The 20854-nt window shown below is 42.5% G+C and overlaps 1 protein-coding gene and 2 long non-coding RNA genes across 4 annotated transcripts in view; 1 reads left to right on the plus strand and 2 right to left on the minus strand.

Moving 5' to 3' along the window:
* The window catches only part of LOC118719185, a 13311-nt gene extending 3300 nt beyond the window's left edge, over nt 1-10011 (minus strand). Inside the window, exons 1-3 of the long non-coding RNA XR_006741672.1 lie at nt 9886-10011; nt 8448-8659; nt 575-651 (exon numbers count right to left, since the gene is read on the minus strand). This is a non-coding gene — a long non-coding RNA (uncharacterized LOC118719185). The remainder of the gene's footprint in view (nt 1-574; nt 652-8447; nt 8660-9885) is intronic.
* PBLD (phenazine biosynthesis like protein domain containing) lies at nt 1479-20255 on the plus strand. 2 transcript variants are annotated; one of them, XM_036438325.2, is made up of 9 exons: nt 1479-1607; nt 8791-8890; nt 9933-10031; nt 12058-12167; nt 12246-12275; nt 13587-13675; nt 13976-14154; nt 18273-18335; nt 19420-20202. In XM_036438325.2, the coding sequence occupies exons 1-9, from the start codon at nt 1524-1526 to the stop codon at nt 19530-19532; spliced, it is 867 nt and encodes a 288-aa protein (XP_036294218.1). In that variant the 5' UTR covers nt 1479-1523; the 3' UTR covers nt 19533-20202. The 2 variants fall into 2 exon arrangements, with proteins under 2 accessions (XP_036294218.1, XP_036294219.1); XM_036438326.2 differs by lacking the exon at nt 9933-10031 and having other exon boundaries at nt 19420-20255.
* The window catches only part of LOC123652370, a 30658-nt gene continuing 26874 nt past the window's right edge, over nt 17071-20854 (minus strand). The window contains exons 2-3 of the long non-coding RNA XR_006741671.1: nt 17855-18036; nt 17071-17352 (exon numbers count right to left, since the gene is read on the minus strand). This is a non-coding gene — a long non-coding RNA (uncharacterized LOC123652370). The remainder of the gene's footprint in view (nt 17353-17854; nt 18037-20854) is intronic.

Here is a 20854-nt window from a genome sequence, read left to right on the forward strand (position 1 = left end):
ATTTGTAAGTATACATAAAAAAACAGAAGGATACATATACAAATAAAATGGTAGTGTCTTTCTGAAGATAAATTTAACTGTGTAAGTTAAGATGTCTATATACCCTCCACACCCAAGGATTTCACTCTTAGGAATCTATTACAACTTGAAAAATACTTATGCTATGAACTATTAAGAGGGTAAAAATTCTGATTAAATGCAATGTCTTAAATATTAGTAATGTTATTGCTTGGGGTCAAAAGGTACAAACTTGCTGAAGTTTGGCTCAGTGGATAGAGCATCGGTCTGTGGACTGAAAGGTCCCGGGTTCGATTCCAGTCAAGGGCATGTACTTTCGTTGCGGGCACATCCCCAGTAGGGGGTGTGCAAGGGGCAGCTGATCGATGATTCTCTCTCAGTGATGTTTCTAACTCTATCCCTCTCTCTTCCTCTCTGTAAAAAAATCAATAAAAAATATATTAAAAAAAGGTACAAACTTATTAAAGTTAACAAAGGGGCTCAGTTTGTTGTCAGTCTGATTCAAATAAACTCTATAGGATATTCTCAAAAAATAAAGATACAGAAATAGAAATACCTGTGGGTCTGAGAGCTGCCAAGGGGGCTGGGGCTGGAGTGGGCAGCCAGCAGGGCTTCCCAGCCGTTTCTGTTCTCCTGGAAAGCAAGAAGTTCGTGTTAGGTGGGTCATTTTCTTTTAGATATAACCAAGCACCGTCTAATTTGCTGAATCTTCAAAAAGTACCATAACTTTGGGAGGGAGGGGTCCCTCCATTACTATGACGAAGTCCATGTTTCTAGTAAAGCAAAGGGAACACCCAGAATATTAGTAGAGTTTCTCTCTAGGCAGCGGAGTACAGGGGATTCTTTTCTCCTCCCCTCTGTTTTTTCTGTATTTGGCAGATTTGAAGTAAAAAGGAAGTATTATTCTTTTAATGAAAAGCTTTAACTAATCTGTATCATGAGCTCACAAAAGTCTCCATCTGCAGATTTAATAAAATAACACAAAATTAATTAAAGCATTAGGCTTCTTTGATATTAAGTCCAAAAGTAAAAAGAAATGTTGTTATATGGTTATGGGTCACTTTAATTTGCTAAGTTTTTTTATTTTTATTTTATAATGAGCATATTTTTATAATTAGAAAAAATACATTCTTTTAAAGGGTAGTAACATTCATTGGGTGACTTTAAGCACATATGTGCCCCTTGGAATGTTTCGTTCTCTTCATCAAAAACATAGCCTAAGCTAGTTTTGGCTACTTTAAGAAAGACTATGATGATGTTGTTAACCATATGTGCAGTATGAAACATTAATACACAATTTGAAAAGAAAATATTCTATTCATTTCAGAGGCTTAAAAAATTAGGGGTCACCTGTCTTTAAATGTGAGTGTGTTGGAGTAATTGCTTGACTTTGTATCTGGGAGTTGCCTCTGTACACCAAGTGAAACATTAACTTTCTGACTTTTTTCCCCAACAACAAGATTACCAGCGGTTGTGAGAGCCTGCAGAGACGGCTTGCAAGGAAAATGAAGCTCCCTATTTTCATAGCAGATGCGTTCACAGCACAAGCATTTCGTGGAAATCCTGCTGCTGTTTGTCTCCTAGAAAATGTAAGTATTCGTTTGGAAAGACAGTGCTTGGAAATCTAGATTCCCTGAGAACTAAATATGCCTTAAAAAAAAAAATCAGGCCTACCTGTTTACCTCTGTGTTTTTTGTGTGCCAAATGATAGCAGCAACGTTCATGTCTGCAAATTGATTGAGGTGAGAAAGCTTACGCCGACATGTTTAATTCTAGAGAAATGAGGACTCATGTAGGGAAGGACTGGAACTCCCTTTAGCCCTCAGGGTTTCATTTAGTTAGCACCAAATGTGGAGGAGAATAAAGTTAGTTGAGTTTTATGTGATTAGACGTGGCTGATATTACATTTAGCATGAAAGCTCCAAACTGCATATTTTTAATCTTACCTATAGTCCATGTAATTAGAGATTTTTCTAAGGATGAAGAAATAAGATGTTTTGCAAGGAGTTAAGTAGAAAGATAGAAGGAATTAAGTTCTAAAATAGGGAGAACTTAGTTTATGGAAAGTCTCATTTTTAAAATGGCTTTCTGATTAGGATAAGCATTAACAGCTTAATTAAATGTTCCCAGACCTTAAGTGCTTTGTACTGGTCCCTGGTTATTATTAGGAAGCAAGCCAAGATACCTTTCCATGCAGAGCAGTTAGTGCCAGAGTATGTATGTATATGTGAGAATTAGTTCAGAAACACTGTAAGCAATTCATGATCTTTAGTAAGTTACTAAGTTGGGCAAAATGCGTGCTGGGGCATTGGTGTGCAGTGAATCCCAATTGGCCCGCACGTCAGAATCACAGAGGAGCTTTAACTAAGCTCAGGCCTCATCCCAAACCAGTGACAACGGACTCTCTGGGATGCGGCCCCGGCCGCCCTGTTTGTTCATCTCCGTGTGTGGGTCCAGCGTGCAGTGTGCAGGCAAGATGGCGAGAGGCCCAGGTTTCCCTGAGATCGGTGAGGACCGTTGAGTCCTTGGTGTGCTTATTTTCTTTCCCAAGCGGAGCAGCAAAATGGTGATCAAGAGTTCAAGAGTCCTGCCGAAACCGGTTTGGCTCAACGGATAGAGCATCGGCTTGGGGACTGAAAGGTCCCGGGTTCAAGGTCCCGGGTTCGATTCCGGTCAAGGGCATGTACCTTGGTTGCGGGCATATCCCCAGTAGGGGGTGTGCAAGAGGCAGTTGATCGATGACTCTCTCTCATTGATGTTTCTAACTATCTCTCTCCCTTCTTCTCTGTACAAAATCAATAAAATATATTAAAAACAAAAAAAAAGAGTTCAAGAGTCCTCCACTCACTTTATCATGCATTCATTACGCAACCTTGCAGTTGGCACTGGCCAACCACACAATGCTGAAAGAAAGTAATAAAATTAACAGGCTTTATCCAGTAAGTTTGAGAGGATTAGCAAGAGAATAATTAACAACCAGATTCTAAGTAATGAACTTTCTTTAGAAATAATCTGGCAGCCCAGCTGGTGTGGCTCAGTGGTTGAGTATAGGAGGTCGTGGTTTGATTCCCAGCCAGGGCACATGCCTCAGTTGCAGGCTCACTCCCCAATGGGGGGCATGCAGGAGGTAGCCGATTGATAATTCTCATCATTGATGTTTCTCTCTCTCTCCCTCTTCCTTCCTCTTTGAAATCAACAAAAATATATTTTTCAAAAAGAGAAACAATCTTCAAATACAACTCCACCTTGAGGAATTGTGAAATTGACTAAAGCTGCCTGTCAAGAATCTCAGTATATTTGGCCATGTCCCATGTTTCCTTGAAGAGTTTTGAAAATAGTTTTAAGTGATTTATATACTCAGTTTTCACTAGATGACAAGGATCAGGATTATTCCTCATTTTTTAAAAAATCTCCAGTGTACTCATTAAGCAACAGGCTTAAGGATCTCTCTCTCTGCCTACCTACCTAACTCTATCTCTCTATCTACCTCCCCATTAAGATATATTTTACAAGTTATTTATGTATTTGGAAAAACTAGGAAATAAAATTTTAACAAAGAACTCAACATAATTCAAAGCAAAATGCTTCAGTACAAATGGAAGAAAGAAAAAGATGAGGAAGTCTATGACAGGACATTCTTTTGTCTCCCGATTCACTTCTGGGCCTTGGACCTGTGAGACGAGGCTAATTTGTTGCCCTGTCAAAGACAACTGAAAAGACAGATATCTGAAGACCAGTTTGCTAGCTTTTCTATTCTATGGACGTGAGAATCCTGTTCTCCTGAATGCTAATTTAACACTTTCCCCAATTCATAATCAATACAAATTATAAAGAAAGTGTAAGCTGTTTTCTGCCCTTGGATTCCTTATCCAGGGCTGGAGACAGAGACCACCTGAAACACAAATGAACTCAGAAAAATGTCACTGACAAACAGGGCTAAACCTTATAATGCTGACCACAGTTCAGGTGTTTAGCATGTCACTGACATATTCTACAAATATTTATCAATACCTGCCAGGAGCCAGGCTCTGGGCTAGGGCTGGGAGGTACAAAGTTTGCCCCAGAGGTGCTCAAAGTCTAATGTAAGCCTGATCACGATCTTAGATCCATTCTGAGTTGTTTCAGGACACCCGGCCTAGCACATGGAAGGCACTACATAAATATCTGTTGAGTGAAATTAAAAATATAATCAATTAAATTATGGCAAACTCTCAGAAGAGTTCTGGTTAACCATCTGCCATTGGTCTTACTTTCTCCTAGGTGGGGCAGGATAGGGGGTATGGGAAGTGAGAATGAGCTTTGGGTTCAATTTGCAGCTGGAGAGATGAGGCATCCATAGAACTACCAACATGGCCTACAGCTTGAGTACCGCATTGTGTGGACATAACTTCACAATAAGAAGTCCCAGTGCCTCAAAAGGAATCTCTCATTTCTTCCTGGATGATTTAGAACTTTCTACATCCAACTGTAGTTTTTTCTTTGCTGGAATCCATCTGCAGCAGAGGGACAAAATAAAGACTGAGAGCAAGTTATATGTGGGCTGTCATATTTCTGAACTGCCACAAGATGGGAGTATTTTAAAACTTTACTCATTTTCTGATTATTAACTTTTATGTGGGCCTAATGATGATGGAACCTCAGTGCCCCAATGCAGTACACTGGAACTAAAAAAATAAGTAAAAATAAAAAATCATGGTTGTTATGTTGGAAATGTGTCTCATGTGACATTGCCAAAGGGAAATGGTTATTAAAACAAGAGAATTAAAAGTTGTTGGTTTGTGCCAAAACCGGTTTGGCTCAGAGGACTGAAAGGTCCTGGGTTCGATTCCAGTCAAGGGCATGTACCTTGGTTGCGGGCACATCCCAGTAGGGGGTGTGCAAGAGGCAGCTGATCGATGATTCTCTCTCATTGATGTTTCTAACTCTCTATCCCTCTCTCTTCCTCTCTGTAAAGAAATCAATAAAAATATATTTTAAAAAAAGTTATTGGTTTGCAATTATTATGTGCTGCATTTGAAAATAAGGTTGTAGTGTAAAATGGAAAAATTATTTGACCAAAAATTCAATATTTTAAATGAGTGTTTCTAAAGTTTCTAAAGTTCTTTTGTTTCTAAAGTTCTCAAAGTTGAACCAGTATGAGCCTTCTCAGGATTCACCATCATGTTGACCTTTGGTTCCACTGCAGAAATTCAGCTATATATGGTGTATACTGAGAGCTGCTGTTACCAAATTTTCTACATTATGTCTGTCCCTCAGGCAAATAACAGGTATCCTGGCATAGAAATTTGTTACAGAAGTTCAAATTGCATTTGGTGTCATATGGTAGAGAGGGTTAAAGTAAAGCATGTATTCTAGCTGATGTGCAGAACAGCCCATTTGCAAGGAATTTATTGCCAAAAGATGGTGAGCTTGGCTACAATGTGGGATGCTTTAATGCTTGCAGAGGGTCTTGTCTCAAGAAGCAATAGATAAAGAAATGAAGATATAAAGATAGGGAGAGTTCGACCAGATCAGAGAGAGGAAGGACAGCAGGCAGGCACCACGGGTCCTGCAGCCCAGGAGGCACACCCAGAAGACGGGCACCGGCTTTCCTTTGTCACCTGCCATTCACTGTGAGCCCCGGGACTGCAGGCTCTGCACCAGGGAACCAAACAGCTTCGTTTCTCTCAGGTGTTGTATGCACAGCCATGTGAGCCAGTTTCCACAGAGAACATTCTGTAGGCCATGGCAAGTGCTTGAATTCAATTCTCTTCCCCCCAATTATAAGTTTATTTAGAAAATTTAGTAGAAGTTAGCCGACTCGGTGGCGACATGGGAGGGGAGTGGACTGACTGTCCTCGGGGGAAAGGGAGGGAGGAAGAGACTGAACATACACTGTGCACCTATGGATGAGGACAATGGGGGTGGGGAGGGGGCGGAGGGTGGGGTGGGAACCTGGTGGAGGGGGGAAGAAATGAGGAACCTTTGTAATAATATGAACAATAAAGATTGATAAAAAAAAAAAAATTACAAAAAAAAAGAAGTTAGCTGACTCGGCTGTGTAGGCTCAGGAAAAAGTGATGGAAACAAAAGAAGGGCCTTTCGTCCACAGGATGACTCTCTATTCTGAGCCAAACCAGCTAGGGCCGTTACAAATTTCTTACGTGATTTTTCTTTCTATAGTACTACAGAGATTCTATAGATTTTTGAGTATAGTGCTCCTTTAAGTAAACCTCTTGCTAGGATTTTTATATCAGCTGATAGTTTAAAAACCATGACTAATTTTTTCACAATAACTACTGTTTTTTGCCTTATATGAGTGTATGGAAAGTATTTTGAAAGAATTTAAAACAACTAAAAAACCAAATGTGCTTAACTTGCATAACTCAGATAAGTGAATTATAAACTTATGAACTTATTAGAATAAAGTAATAATTCTTATTTCTGGGTTTAGTTAAAGCATAAATTCATTTGTCTTTGGAATTCAAACTATAGCTAGTAAGCATTATGTTGATTAAAATTTTATTTTTATTTTCAAAAGGAAAACTCATTTCTTTTTTTTCTTCTTTTTTTAAATTTAATCTTTTAATTAAATTATCTGTGTACGTTATTTTACCATTGCCGGAAAACTCATATTTCTGACCCATTTTTTCTTAAGAGGAATGTGTGTGTTTGTAAATACATATGAGTATGCATGAAACTTCACTAAAGAACTATTACTCCCATTTTATTTTATTTTTTTATTTTTTATTTTATTTTATTTTATTTTTTTAAAATATATTTTATTGATATTTTACAGAGAGGAGGAAGGGAGAGAGATAGAGAGCCAGAAATGTTGATGAGAGAGAAACATCGACCAGGTGCCTCTTGTACATCCCCTACTGGGGATGTGCCCACAACCAATGTACATGCCCTTGACCGGAATCGAACCCGGGACCCTTCAGTCTGCAGATCGACGCTCTACCACTGAGCCAAACCGGTTTCGGCTATTACTCCCATTTTAAAGGTGAGAAAACTGAGGCCCTATGAGAGCAAATGACTTGCCCATTTTGCACTGCTATGAGGGCTGATCCAGATATAAATCCAAATCTATCTGTTTCCAAAGCCCACATTATTTATATTTTATTTTATTTTATTTTATTTATTCTTTTAATCTTCACCTAGTGATATTTTCCCATTGCTTTTTAGAGAGAGGGGAAGAGAGAGGAAAAGACAGAGAAATATTGATGTGAGAGAAACACATGGATCGGTTGCCTCCTGCACTTGCCCTGACCAGGCCCTGGGCTGGGGAGGAGTCTGCAACTGAGGTACATGCCACAGACCAGAACTGAATCCAGGACCCTTCAGTCCACAGACTACGCTCTATCCATTGAGCCAAACCGGCTAGGGCTATTTTTAACATTCTATTTTGAAAAATTAAAAACCTACAAAAAAGTTTCAAGAATGGTACAATGAACAACCATATAGTACCTTTCCTCTAGATTCATTGCAAAGCCCACATTCATAATCATTTACCATTTATTAACATATCACGATCTTAGGATATTCTACAACCCCTGTGTTTAATTTCTTAATCTGTAAGTGGGTAAAGTATCTGTATGGAGGGTTTTAAAAGTGAATATTAAGTGAATAATGTAATTGTCCTTTCAGCAAATGTTTATTGAGCCCCTCTCATCCTGGGATGAATACAAAGCACTGTTCTAAGCCAGGTCTACGCAAGCTAGCCCCGTCCGTGCCCTCTCAGAGCTCCCAGTCAGAGGTGGGGGGACCCACAGTAAAGGACACACTGGGCAGTGGTCACCAAACTCATTAGTCAACAGAGCCAAATATCAATAGTACAACGATGGAGATTTCTTTTGAGAGCTGAAAATCAACTTCTGCGCATGGGCCACGAAGTTTTAATCGCACTGTACGTATGCCCGCATGTGGTATTTTGTGGAAGAGCCACACTCAACGGGCCAAAGAGCCACATGTGGCTCACGAGCCACAGTTTACCAACCATTGCACTAGGGAGTGTCAGGTGGCCTAGGCACTGGGAGGAGGCAGTGGTTTTTTGTTTTTTTTTTAAATATATATATATTTTTTATTTATTTCAGAGAGAAAGGGGGGAGAGAGAGAGAGAGAGAGAGAGAGAGAGAGAGAGAGAGAGAGAGAGACATCAATAGTGAGAATCATTGATGGGCTGCCTCCTCATAACACCTACTGGGGATCAAGCCTACAACCCAGACATGTGCCCTGACTGGGAATCGAACAGTGACCTCTTGGTTCATAGGTTGATGCACAACCACTGAGCCACACTGAAGGAGGCAGTGGTTTTGGACAGAGCAGTGGGGAAGGCACCCTGCAGGAAGTGACCTCGGCCTGAAGCCTGGCCCATGAAAGGGAGTGAACGGTGCATAAATGGGGCAGAGAGGCCTGGCCTGGGCACTGTGTGCGCCACTCTTCTTTACCTGACAAGAAAGGGAGTCTGCGAAGCTCCCGTTGGCGGAGATTGTTGTAGAAGAGAGCACATGCTCTCAGATAGACAGCGTCATAATCTCACAAAGGACAGGCCAGGCCAGTAGGTTTTTCAGAGTCCGTTCCAGCTTCGCATACACCTACAGCCCTTCTTCATATGGTGCCAGTCTTTATCAACGTGTCTGAGTTCCTTGGCAATTATTTCCTGTTAAGCATGTGAGTTTTAACATTAATAAACGATGTTATTAACTGATAGCAGTCGCTGTCCAAGGACTGAACCAAGGAAGTCTGATTTGCGTTTCTGGAGTCTCAAATAACCTTTTGTTTCTAACTTAGAAACTGGATGAAGACATGCATCAAAAAATTGCCAGGGAAATGAACCTCTCAGAAACCGCCTTTATCCGAAAACTGCACCCAACTGACAGCTTCACACAAAGTCAGTAAGCTTTTTGTCTCTTGTCTTTTAAAATATTGTTAAATTGGCCGGGACCGGTTTGGCTCAATGGATAGAGCGTCGGCTTGGGGACTGAAAGGTCCCGGGTTCGATTCCGGTCAAGGGCATGTACCTTGGTTGCGGGCATATCCCCAGTAGGGGGTGTGCAAGGGGCAGCTGATTGATGACTCTCTCTCATCAATGTTTCTAACTCTCTCTCTCTCTCCCTTCCTCTCTGTACAAAATCAATAAAATATATTAAAAAAATAAATAAATAAAATAAAATATTGTTAAATTGATTGGGGTGACATTGGCCAACAGGGACATACAGGCTTGAGGTGTGGGCTTCTATGTCACAGATCTGTATATTGGACCACGTGCCCACCACCCAAAGTCCAATCGTCTCCTGTCATCTTAAATAAGCATTCTTTTTTTTTTTTTTAAATATATATATATATATATATATTTTTAAAATATATTTTATTGATCTTTCACAGAGAGGAAGAGAGAGGGATAGAGAGTTAGAAACATTGATGAGAGAGAATCATCAATCAGCTGCCTCTTACACACCCCCTTACTGGGGATGTGCTTACAACCAAGGTACATGCCCTCAACCGAAATCGAACCCCCGCGGGACCGTTCAGTCCCCAAGCCGACACTCTATCCATTGAGCCAAACCGGTTTCGGCTAAATAAGCATTCTAAAAAACCGTTCTTGAATGGTAGAAGCTGCTTTTCCAGGGGGAGGGTGATAATTTAAGGGCAACGCCCATTTGCTATTTGCATGCAGAGAGTAGAGCGAGGGGGAGATTTTGATTTGGTTCTCAGTTCATCTGGGCGGGTGGGGTTGGTTGATTTGAACATTTCAGCCCCTAACCTAGCACCGAGGAGCCCTGGGATGTATGCTTAGAGTTTACTCCTCACAACACGTTTCAGCAATTAATTCACGCTGACGAAAAATTCTGAAGAGAATAAGTAAAGGAAAAGTTTGCAACTCACTTGTACGGGACTGATCTTGTCTCTCTCTGGCTTATCTTTCCCCGAAGGTTCCTGCTTCGGATTAAGGTGGTTCACACCGGCGAGTGAGGTCCCTCTCTGTGGTCACGCTACCCTGGCTTCTGCAGCTGTGCTGTTTCACAAAATAAGTAATGTGATTTAAAAAATGAACCGACCACTTAGCAAGTAGCTTTTTTTTTTTTTTTTTTTTTTAATTCTCATACTCTTTGTGATGAACACTGGAATGGGACGTTGCAGAGTTTATTTCATGTAAAACATTATCCAGAATAAAAAACAGCAACCTGTAATAACGCTGGCCTTTCTGAGGATGTGCCAGACACGTTGGAAAGCCACGGCGTTGCTCCCTGGATGCTGTTTACTGTAAACCTGGAGTCTTTGGTCTCTGTGGAGGAGCGCTTACAGGCAGAACAGGTGCCATACGTGATATCAGGGACCCAAAAGGCACACTTTGCCCTCAATATGTCCCCACCCGCACTGAAACAAGAGCTTATTTACTCTGAATTATATTTATTTATGTATTTTATATTTTTATTGATTTCAGAGAGGAAGAGAGAGGGAGAAACATCAATGGTGAGAGAGAATCCTTGATTGGCTGCTTCCTGCACGCCCCCTGCTGGGAATAGAGCCCGCAGTCCTTGACCAGAATTGAACCTGGGACCCCTCAGTCCACAAGCCGACACTCTATCTACTGAGCCAGACTGGCTAGGGCTGCTCTGAGTTTTGAAGATCCATGCAGCCAACTACTTACCACTACTGCTTGTGAGAATAGTAGGGTGCAGCACCTAATCCTTAATCCTACCAATTTCCATCTAAGCTGCATATACAACAGGTAAAGGTGAGGGCTTTATGGGAACAGGGCAGAAGAGAGATGCCTGGCAATGCCCTAAATCAGAGTAGGAAGCAGCTATGAACATGTTTAGACAACATGCAGAAGTAAACAGGATGACATGGCAGGCCCACTGTAAGAAGCGGGGAGTTAGAAAGGAGCTCTTCGGAGAACTGCTTTAGATGGGGACGGGAAGGGGAGGGGTTAGAGGGCAGCTTCCCCCAGGTGCAGGGCACATTCCGGGACACATCTGCAAGCTAGAGGAACTGCGGGCAGCAGTCTTGGGATCAATATTGATAGGGGAGTAAAGAAAGGATTAAACAGAGGGAGAAGTTGAACTGCAAAGTGGTTTTACAGGAATATTAGGGTGGGAAAAACAATTATGTCCCAAATCTCTGTTTTCACCAAGAATGTTATGCACATTGAAGTCAGATAGGTGGCTCAAGTTGTATCAGAAACACGGAGGGAGGGCTATGATATCAGCATTTATAGTCTAATCTTTAAATCAAAATGTTATGTCTAGCTTGGTTTATTTAAAACAAAGCTAGTTTGTTCCTATTAGATTGTTGTTCATAACTTGTATGTTCTATTTGTCATCTATAAACTGATTAGTAGAGCTTATAAGTCTAAACTAATTGTATAAATATATTAATTTAATAGAAAACATAGCATTTCTATGAGTCAGGCTTAATTATTACCCTATTTTATTGGTAAATTAAAATTGATATAGATTGAACTATTACCTCACTTTGTTGATGTAGAAATTGAAGTTTAAGCAGGTTAAGTAATTTGCTTAAGGGTATAGCTAGGAAGCGTAAGGAGCTGGGATGTGAAGCCTTGAAGTATGATGCCAAGTCTAATCAATCATGTTCCTGGTTCTCAAATTAGAATCTAGTGAGGGACCCCACTGTCGACCCAGCAAACCAGTTGTGGGCAGCACTGCAAGAGAATCTGAGACAACACAATGGTGTCTGAAACAGACTAATAAGCACACTAGAGGCCCGGTGTCCGGATTCGTGCACTGGTGGAGGGTATGGCCTGCAGAATTGGCCCACTGTGGGAGCGCCACTCATCCGGTCAGCGAGCGGCACTCCCACTGTGGAAGCGCACTGACCACCAGGGGACAGCTCCTGTGTTGAGCGTATGCCCCTGGTGGTCAGTGTGCATCATAGTGACTGGCCTACTAGTTGTTCTGGTCATTGCACCATTCTGTTGTTGGATATATATATATAAGTTTATTTTCCCATTTCATGATTCCTTTTCAAACAGTTTTATGATCAACAAAATAAGACTCTTTTTTTCCCTTTTTTTAATTTTATTTTTGCCAGAAAATGTGAATAGCACTCTAACCTTTGTCACACTGAGTGGGGAACTAAAGGCCAGGAAAGTGGAGGATGGTATCGTCCTGGACTTGCCTCTTTACCCAGCCCATTACCAGGTCAGCCCTTTTGAATTGGTAAATTGTGTACAGACAGAGTGACTGTTTTATAATGGTTTTGTCTTTTTCCCCATCTAGGACGTCCATGAAGTAAAGGACTTGATAAAGGTTAGTGACAAGAATCAAGCCTGAGCTCATGTTATTTGAACACTTGTTAGTATTTGAACACAAAGATTTGGTACCATTTGATCCCCAAAGACAGGCCTGCTACCGGTATCAGTGTTCCAATTTAAGCTGGGATGAACAACAAGCAGTGCATTGAGGTCTGAACTGTAATACTGAATCTATCTGGTGAGAAGATTGACCAGTTTTCCCTGACTCTTCATTGTCAACATTAGCCTCCATGGCAGGGTGGGGACAACTATTTAAAGCATGATGGCAGGAATGGAAAATATTCAGAGTTCTTTCGACCTTGTTCATGGTAAAAAAACAAAACAAAAACTTAACCTGATCTCTCTAAGCCTCAGGGTCAACATTTGCAAAATGGGAATGACTGAAGGGTTATTTATCTTATCACGGTTGTCATTTTGTGTTCCTAGAAACTGGCAAGAAGATTCCCAGCTGAGAATTAACCTTTCTAACCACATAGAACCCATACAGAGAAGGGCTGGATGACCCTTTAGAGCACATGTGTCAAACACAAGGCCCGCGGGCCAAATCCGTCCCGCCAGGCCTTGCAATGTGGCCCGCACCGCGCTGTCATCACTGCACTCCGCTGCGTTTCCATCACAATGACAGTTTATGACTGTTCAGTAAACCATTCGGCCCGCGATTTAGGCTGGATTTTAGATTTTGGCCCCCTCTCTGATTGAGTTCGACACCCCTACTTTAGAGGCTGGAAGGTCCTGGAGAGCCGGAGGGATCTGGGACTGGGATTTGTTTCCAGAGAGAGGGACACTGATTAGCTATTTGCATATAAGGGTTTTATATACAGTATATAGATAATAAAAGCATAATATGCAAATTAGACCAGATGTCCTTCCGGACGAAGCTGGGCTGCGAGGGAAGCCCGGGTCCCGGGTGCGGGAGGGAAGCCGTGCTGGCAGCCAGGGGAAGGAAGGCCTCTAGTTGGAAATGAACAAAATTATGTGTGTGTGACCCTGGGCCTCTCTTGGTCTTTCTTCCGATCTGGGGGGAAATACCCATTTGAAGGAGTTGTGTGTTCAGACACATATTAACACTCGGGAATAATGTCTCTTTGGCTCGAAAAGGGTAAGCTCAATTCCTTTCACGGCCTCTTTAATCACCAGGAAACTGAGCTTTTCCTTGGGCAACACCTTACGCCCAGAAACCTCACTAAAACTTGGGGATTGGGGACCACGGGTGGGCCTGGCACTCTGGCGATGTTCAGAAAGGTCATTTCCCACAAGGACTTGGCCCAGGGCACATTCCTGAAAAGTCTTTGGTCTGTCTTCACAGACTGCCATAGGCGACACAATGATCCAGGACATCCGCTACTCCCCAGACACCCGGAAGCTCCTGGTCCGGCTCAGTGACGCTTATGACAGGTGAGCGAGATTTTTGGCTTCGTCACCTCTTTGGAGAGGGCCAAGCACCCCCATTTACAGCCCTGGCTTGGTCTGGCTGTGCTCTGTCCAGGCAAACCATGATTTCTGCAGCCAGAGAGCTTTGTGCTCAGGTAGGAAGGTATTCCACTTGCTCCTCCCTCCTGCTCCTGCTGATGCATGTGGGTCAGCCACACCCTGCCCTGCTTTATGGAGTCTATGTGGTGGTGGTGGGGTGTGTGTGTGTGTGTGTGTATGTATGTGGAATGGGGTTTGTCCTAATCCATCCCATTTATGAACCAGGTCATTTCTGGAGAACCTGAAAGTGAGCACACAGGATCTGCTGCAAATAGAGAACACAGGGAAGGTGAGAGGACTCATTCTCACCCTCAAAGGAGAGCCTGGTGGGCAGACCCAAGCATTCGACTTTTATTCCAGATATTTCGCACCCTGGGTTGGTGTGGCAGAAGACCCTGTGACAGGTACTTTCTGACGTGGGTCCTGGGGAGGGTTAAACACTGAAGTGGGTGGGTAACAAAGAGCTGTTTAAGCGTTGTCCTTCATGTGACCTTTCAGATGGCGTGGGTTTTGAGCTGTCTTTGTTTTCTTACCCCCCCCCCCCCATCCCTTTACATAAAAATGCAGAATTAGGAGAATCCAAGATGGCTGTACAGGTAAACACCTAACCGCAGCCGCACACAACAATTTCAATAAAATACAACTAAAATATAAAATGGACATTACCCAGAACTACAGGAAAGTCGACTGACTGGAAATTCTACAACAAGAAGCAAGGAGAAAATCAGAAGGAAGTGCGGAGGAGCTGGAAAAGCCTAAGGTACGGAGACATGCTGTGCGCGTGGAGAGGATGGAGCCAGAGGAGGGGCGGCTGAGTGCCTGGCTGGCATTCCCTAGCGGGAAGGAGATAAAAGCTCCAACTGTGCTGAACCCCAGACCCAACAGCGCTGAACCCCAGTTCTAGGCCAGACCCCGGGAACCCAGGCTCAAACAGAGGGAGCCGGGGCTGTGAGGCAGAATCCCAGGGGAGCGGCGAAAGGAGGTCCCGGAGGCATGCACATTGCGTGCAGAGAAGGGACGGTTGACTGTGCCTCGGGACTGCCCTGGTGGGAAGGAGACAAAAGCTCCGGACTGCTCTGAACGCCACCTCCAACTCCACTTCCAACTGAACTGAACCCCAGTTCCGGGATCATTGGGAGAGAGCCTAGACTGTTTGGTAGCAGGCGAAAATCGAGGGCACCTTTCTCTCAGAAGTGCTTGCAACGAGTACTGAAGGGTGGGGCTGATGGAAGCCAAGGCTGCAGGCTCCACCCTGAAACCCTGCCCCATCAGGGAAGCTGCGAAAATGCCCAGACAAGGAAATAGATCACAAATGAAAGAAAGGGAGGACAAAAAGCGACTGGATATAGAGTTCAAATCTACGCTTATAAGGTTTTTCAAGAATTTCCTAGAAAAGGCCCATAAAACCTATGAGGACATGAAAAGGGATCAACTAGAATTAATAAGGAATCAACAAGAAATATAAGGAATCAACAAGAAATAAAGAATACATTGTCTGAAATAAAAAATATTATACAGAGTCCTAAAAACAGAATGGAAGATCACAAGAATCAAGTCAAAGGTTTGGAACATAAAGAGCCAGAGACACTCCTCCGCAGAAGCAAGAAGGCAAGAATCCAGAAAGTTGAAGATAATGTAAGAAACCTCTGGGACAAAAAAAGAAAAAAAAAGAAAAAAAAGAAACCTCTGGGACAACTTCAAGCGAACCAACATCAGAATTATGGGGGTCCCAGAAGATGAGAGAGAGCAAAATATCGAAAACATACTGAAAGAAATAGTGACAGAAAACTTCCCCCACCTGGTGAAAGAATTAGACTTACAAGTCCAGGAAGCGCACAGAACTCCAAACAAAAGGAATCCAAAGAAGACCACACCAAGACAAATCATAATTAAAATTCCAAGAGCAAAAGACAAAGAGAATATTAAAAGCAGCAAGAGCAAAGCAGGTAGTTACCTATTCAATATAAAGGAGTACCTATAAGATTGTCAGCTGATTTCTCAACAGAAACCATGCAGGCCAGATGGGAATGGCAAGAAATATTCAAGGTGATGAATAGTAAGAACCTACAGCCAAAAATAATCTACCCAGCAAAGCTATCACTCAGAATCGAAGGCCAGATAAAGAGCTTCACTAATAAAAAAAAGCTAAAGGAGTTCATCACCGCCAAACCAGAATTATATGAATTGCTGAAGGGGGTTCTTTTGGAAGAGAAAGTAAATAAAGATAAAAATTATGAACAACAAATACGTAACTATCAACAAGCGAATCTAAAAACCAAGGGAATTAAAAAAAAATCTGATGAACAATATTAACTGTTGAATATAATAGAATCAGAGGTATGGAAGGGGAGTGAACTGTTTATTCTTGGGGAAAAGGGGAGAGGGGGATGTGGGAAGAGACTGAACATAAACTGTGCACCTATGGATGAGGACAATGGGGGGTGGGGAAAGGGCAGAGGGTGGGGTGGGAACCTGGTGGAGGAGAGCAATGGAGGGGGGGGGGGAGAGGAACATTTGCAATAATATGAACAATAAAGATTTATTTAAAACAAACAAACAAACAAACAAAAAACAAAACAAAAAAACGCAGAATTAAGGAAGTAATATAGCCCTGGCCAGTGTTGCTCAGTGGCTAGAGTGCAGCCTGCACACCTAAAGGTCTTGGGTTTCATTTCCAGTCAAGGGCACGTACCTGGGTTGCAGGTTCGATCCCTGGCTCTGGTTGGGGAAGGTGCAGGAGGCAACCAATTGATGTGTCTCTCTCATATTGATGTTCCCTCCTTCCCCCTCCCTCTTTTCCACCCTCTAAAAATCAATGGGAAAATATTCTCACCATTCCTCTCTCCTCCATAAAAAGGAAGCAGTATAGCAGAGTTAAACCTTAGTGTTAGACAGCCTTGGTTTGCATCCTAGCTTTCTAGCTGTTGACCTTGGGCAAATGGCTTAACTTGTTTTTTAAAAAAGATTTTTGATTGATTTTTAGAGAGGGTGGAAGGGAGAGGGAAAGAGAGAGAAAGAAACATCAATGCGATAGTGAAACATTGATCAGCTGCCTCCTACACACCCCACACGGCAATTGAACCTGCAACCCGAGCATGTGCCCTGACCAGGAATTGAACCAGCAACCTTTCCGTGCATGAAACGATGCCCAACCAACTGAGCCACACCTGCCAGGGCTTAAGCTTTTAAAAGTTTCCATTCCCTCCTCTATAAAATACAGAGAATATTTCATAGGGCTGTGGTTGGCAAGCGACTCTTTGGCTCCCTGAGTGTGGCTTTTCCACAAAATACCACGGCCTGGGCGAGTCTATTTTGAAGAAGTGGCGTTAGAAGAAGTTTAAGTTTAAAAAATTTGGCTCTCAAAAGAAATTTCAATCGTTGTACTGCTGATATTTGGCTCTGTTGACTAATGAGTTTGCCGACCACTGCCATAGGGTTATGCAAATCCAATGCCAGTTAAGTACTTACCACAGTGCAAAGAGTGGGCTGAGCAGCAAAAGAGGGCAATGAGGAGGCTGGCACATGGGATGGTGGCCAGGGCAGAAGGAGGCTGGGCAGACTGTCTGGTCAGATGGCAGCGGCTGGGATGACTTAGTTACTCTCTGAGGAACAAAACATGTGAAATTCAAAGCTCAGTAAGCAAGCACTTTTTGGATGTCAGGAAAATGCCCAAATGACATCCAAACAGGCCAACTCAACCCTTTCCCCATGGAATAGAAGTTCTGAGTGGATCTGCACAGCTGCTTTACAAAGATTTTAGTTGGCACAGAGGGCAAGTTTTTTCCCTGAAACGATGCTTTTCTACAGCAGAAAGGTCTTGCACAGTGATGACCAACCATCTCAGTTTGCTTAAAACTGAGGGATTTTTCATCATACAGGGCCTTCGGTGCTAAAACCAGGACAGTCTCAGGGAATTGGGAGAGTTGGTCATGCCATGTGGACCTCCCATAACATTTAGTAAGTTTTCCTGAAGGAGGGGCCCTTTCCATCCCAGCCTTTTCTGCCCCTCAGCCTTTTCTGCCAGTTATTACTTCACAGCTTATTCCTTCATTTCACTATCCACTCTCTGATCTGAACCTTGGGCACAATTATCTTAAAAAATACCTCACTGAAGGACAGATCTTTGGCCACCAAAATCTGGGAATGTGTGCTTGATGGAGATTTTGGGTTTTGTCAGAGTTCCACCTTTCCTTGCATGTGCATCCCAGGAGCAAGCGGATGGTCTCTCTTGAAGGAGGTAGATTTAAGAGAGGGACTGGATTTTCCTACCATGGGCTGCCCGTGACCTGTAGACAGGACAAGAATGAAAACCTGCAGTTTAATCCAGCTTTCAGAAAGTGTAAAACATTGCAAATGTATCATTTGAAGGAGCTTATCCATACATCCTGTGTCTTCCTCTCCAGCTCCATTCATAATGCCACACTCTGCTGTGGCCAAGCCAAATAATGACCAACTTATAAATTTACCCCAAAGTTGCCTCTGTTTCCCTTATGCTGTATCATAACTTCCCATTTCTTTTAAGGGTCTGCCCACACCGTTCTCAGCAGCTACTGGTCCCAAGAACTGGGGAAGAAAGAGATGCGTGGTAAGACAGTTCTTTTTCAATTACAAAAAAAAGCCTAATCTTAAACAAATATTCCTTCTCAAATCTAAAATGTACTTGAAGACATGTTTTGTATCACCAACATGAAAATGAAAGGTTTTTAAATTCCTTCACCCTAACCTCTCTACTCTAAATATCCCGTACCCCAAACACATTCTACCCATTTCTCCCAACATATAGACACACTTCTCGTACAGTAAGTGCCCAATAAACATTTGTTGAGTAAAATTAACCTGCTGTGTAGCTCTGGCCCAGAGAAGTTATCTATGATGTGCAGATGGAGACTGGATAATCAGTAAGGTTCCTTACTGCTATTACTAGCCACAGGGTTGAATCATACAAATTGCTTTTGAACCAAGTCCCTTGGTGATTAATATATATTTTCTGAGGGGCAGAGAAAATTGACCTCAGACAATGGAGACTACATAACCAAATTAGGAGTCCAACTCTAGAGGTCTTACTCAGTGGCAGGGTTAGGCCTCCGTGAGCCTGATTTGGGGAGAGCAGGTGGCTGCTCATAGGTGAGACCAGTTACTCCCCTAAGCACTGAGCTCCAGGAAGGCTTAGGTGGTGCCTCTTGTCGGCCTGACACATGTGGTTGCTTCGTAACCACAAGAATGAATGAGATCCCTTTGTCTTATTCAGGCCTGGAAAGAGAAAGACGGGCCTTCTCAGGAGGGCCAAGACCTCCTAGACATCTTTATCTTCCTAGACCTGCATCTATCTTTTCACATGTCCTTGCTTACCCCGAGACAGAGCCAGGCAGGAAGTGGGGGTGGGGTGGGCGTTGCAGGAGGTGCTGGAGGAAGTAGCTCAGGAAGAGGAGGCCTGGAGCTGTGTGTTTTGTGGATGAAAGTGCATTTGCGGCCCCCACTCCTCAGGAGAACCGGTTGGGCTGGGCAGTACCATGGACAGGTTTTATCCTTAAAGAATTTTTAAAGAGTTTATCTTTAAACTGACCTAGGAGGATTCTAGAACTTGTAATAAGAGGCGTCTCACTATTGGCTGTTCATTAAAAAGGGTGAAAATTACCCCCTTAACTTGTGGTTTGTTTTGTTCTCTCCAGCCTTTCAGTGCTCCTCCCGAGGAGGAGAGCTGGCGATTTCCCTGCGCCCGGACGGCCGGGTTGACATTCGGGGTGGTGCAGCAGTTGTCCTGGAGGGCACGCTGACAGCCTAGAGGCGCTGTGCCCAGGTGCTGCTCTCCCCGTGACCGTGTCCATGAAGAAAAACATTAAGGGGCTGCCTTAGCAAGCTTGCATAGTAGTCTACTTAATCCTCATGTTAGAAATAGAAAAATGAAGACATATTAATGGGGAGTTAACGTGGGCTCTACTTGTGAGAGTATTTGAAATATAAGTAACTCGTAATAGGTAGTCACCTTTGATTGTGGCTACTGATCACAGAATGAGGAACAAATGGTTAAAATCAAACCATTTAAATGTGGGTGATTGTGATAGAATATTTTGCAGCCATTAAAAAGATCCAATAACTATGTGGAAATACAGAAAAATATTTCATGATACAATACTAAGAAAGAAGATCACAGATTATAAAATGTTAGCAATGTTATGCTGTCTATGAGAATAGGAATCTATATGGGCAGGATGAGTCATGAAGATGGTGAAAACAGTTCATTTGTGGAGAATAAGATCGGGAATAATGTTAATGTATGTAATAAAGAAGTATTTCCTTCATTGGAACACACATGTTCAATAACCAAAAAAAGAGCATATAAGTAAGTAACTAGAAACCCCAGAAATTTAAAAAATGTATATGTATTAGTGTGGTAATAAAATTTAACACTAAAAGTAATGTAATATCTTTATCTTATATATAGTTTTAGAGTGGCAACTTAAAATGGATTCTTCTCTTACCTTAATAAAATGGGTTTTTAACATAACTTTAAATTCAGTTAAATCTGTAATATTGAGTGCCTCTAATTGACTTTGGGTTGGGGACTTTTTCAAATCATTAAGATGATCTCACTGATGGCAGTTCTCAGCCATCTCAAAAACTGCTGGCTGATCAGTTAGAAATTCCTGTCCTTTTTTCCCCCTACCTTAATGCAACCATGTTTTCTTTTTTCCTTTTGTTAATCCTAATTATAGGATAGGCTTTTATTTTCATTTTCTAAATATGGTTTAAAAAAAAGAAATTTAAAAAGAGGAAGGGAGAGGGGGAAACATGGAGGTGAGAGGGGTAACATTGATAGGATGCCTCCTGCACAGTCCCATCCCCCTCACCGCCACTGGAGATTGAACCTACAACCTGGGCATGGGCCCTAATCAGGAAATGAACCAGCAACTTCTAGGTGCATGAGATGATGCTCACCCAAATAAGCCACACTGGATATGTTGTTAATTTTAGAGAGAGAGGACAGGAAAAAGAGAAAACTATTGATGTGAGAGAGAAACATCAATCGGTTGCCTCATGTATGTATGTGCTCCAACTGGGAGACTAACTAGCAACCTAGGTTCTATGCCCTGACCCAGGTGTACA

The sequence above is a fragment of the Pipistrellus kuhlii genome, unplaced genomic scaffold, assembly GCF_014108245.1.
Source record: "Pipistrellus kuhlii isolate mPipKuh1 unplaced genomic scaffold, mPipKuh1.p scaffold_m20_p_15, whole genome shotgun sequence".
In the NCBI taxonomy this organism is placed as follows: domain Eukaryota; kingdom Metazoa; phylum Chordata; class Mammalia; order Chiroptera; family Vespertilionidae; genus Pipistrellus; species Pipistrellus kuhlii.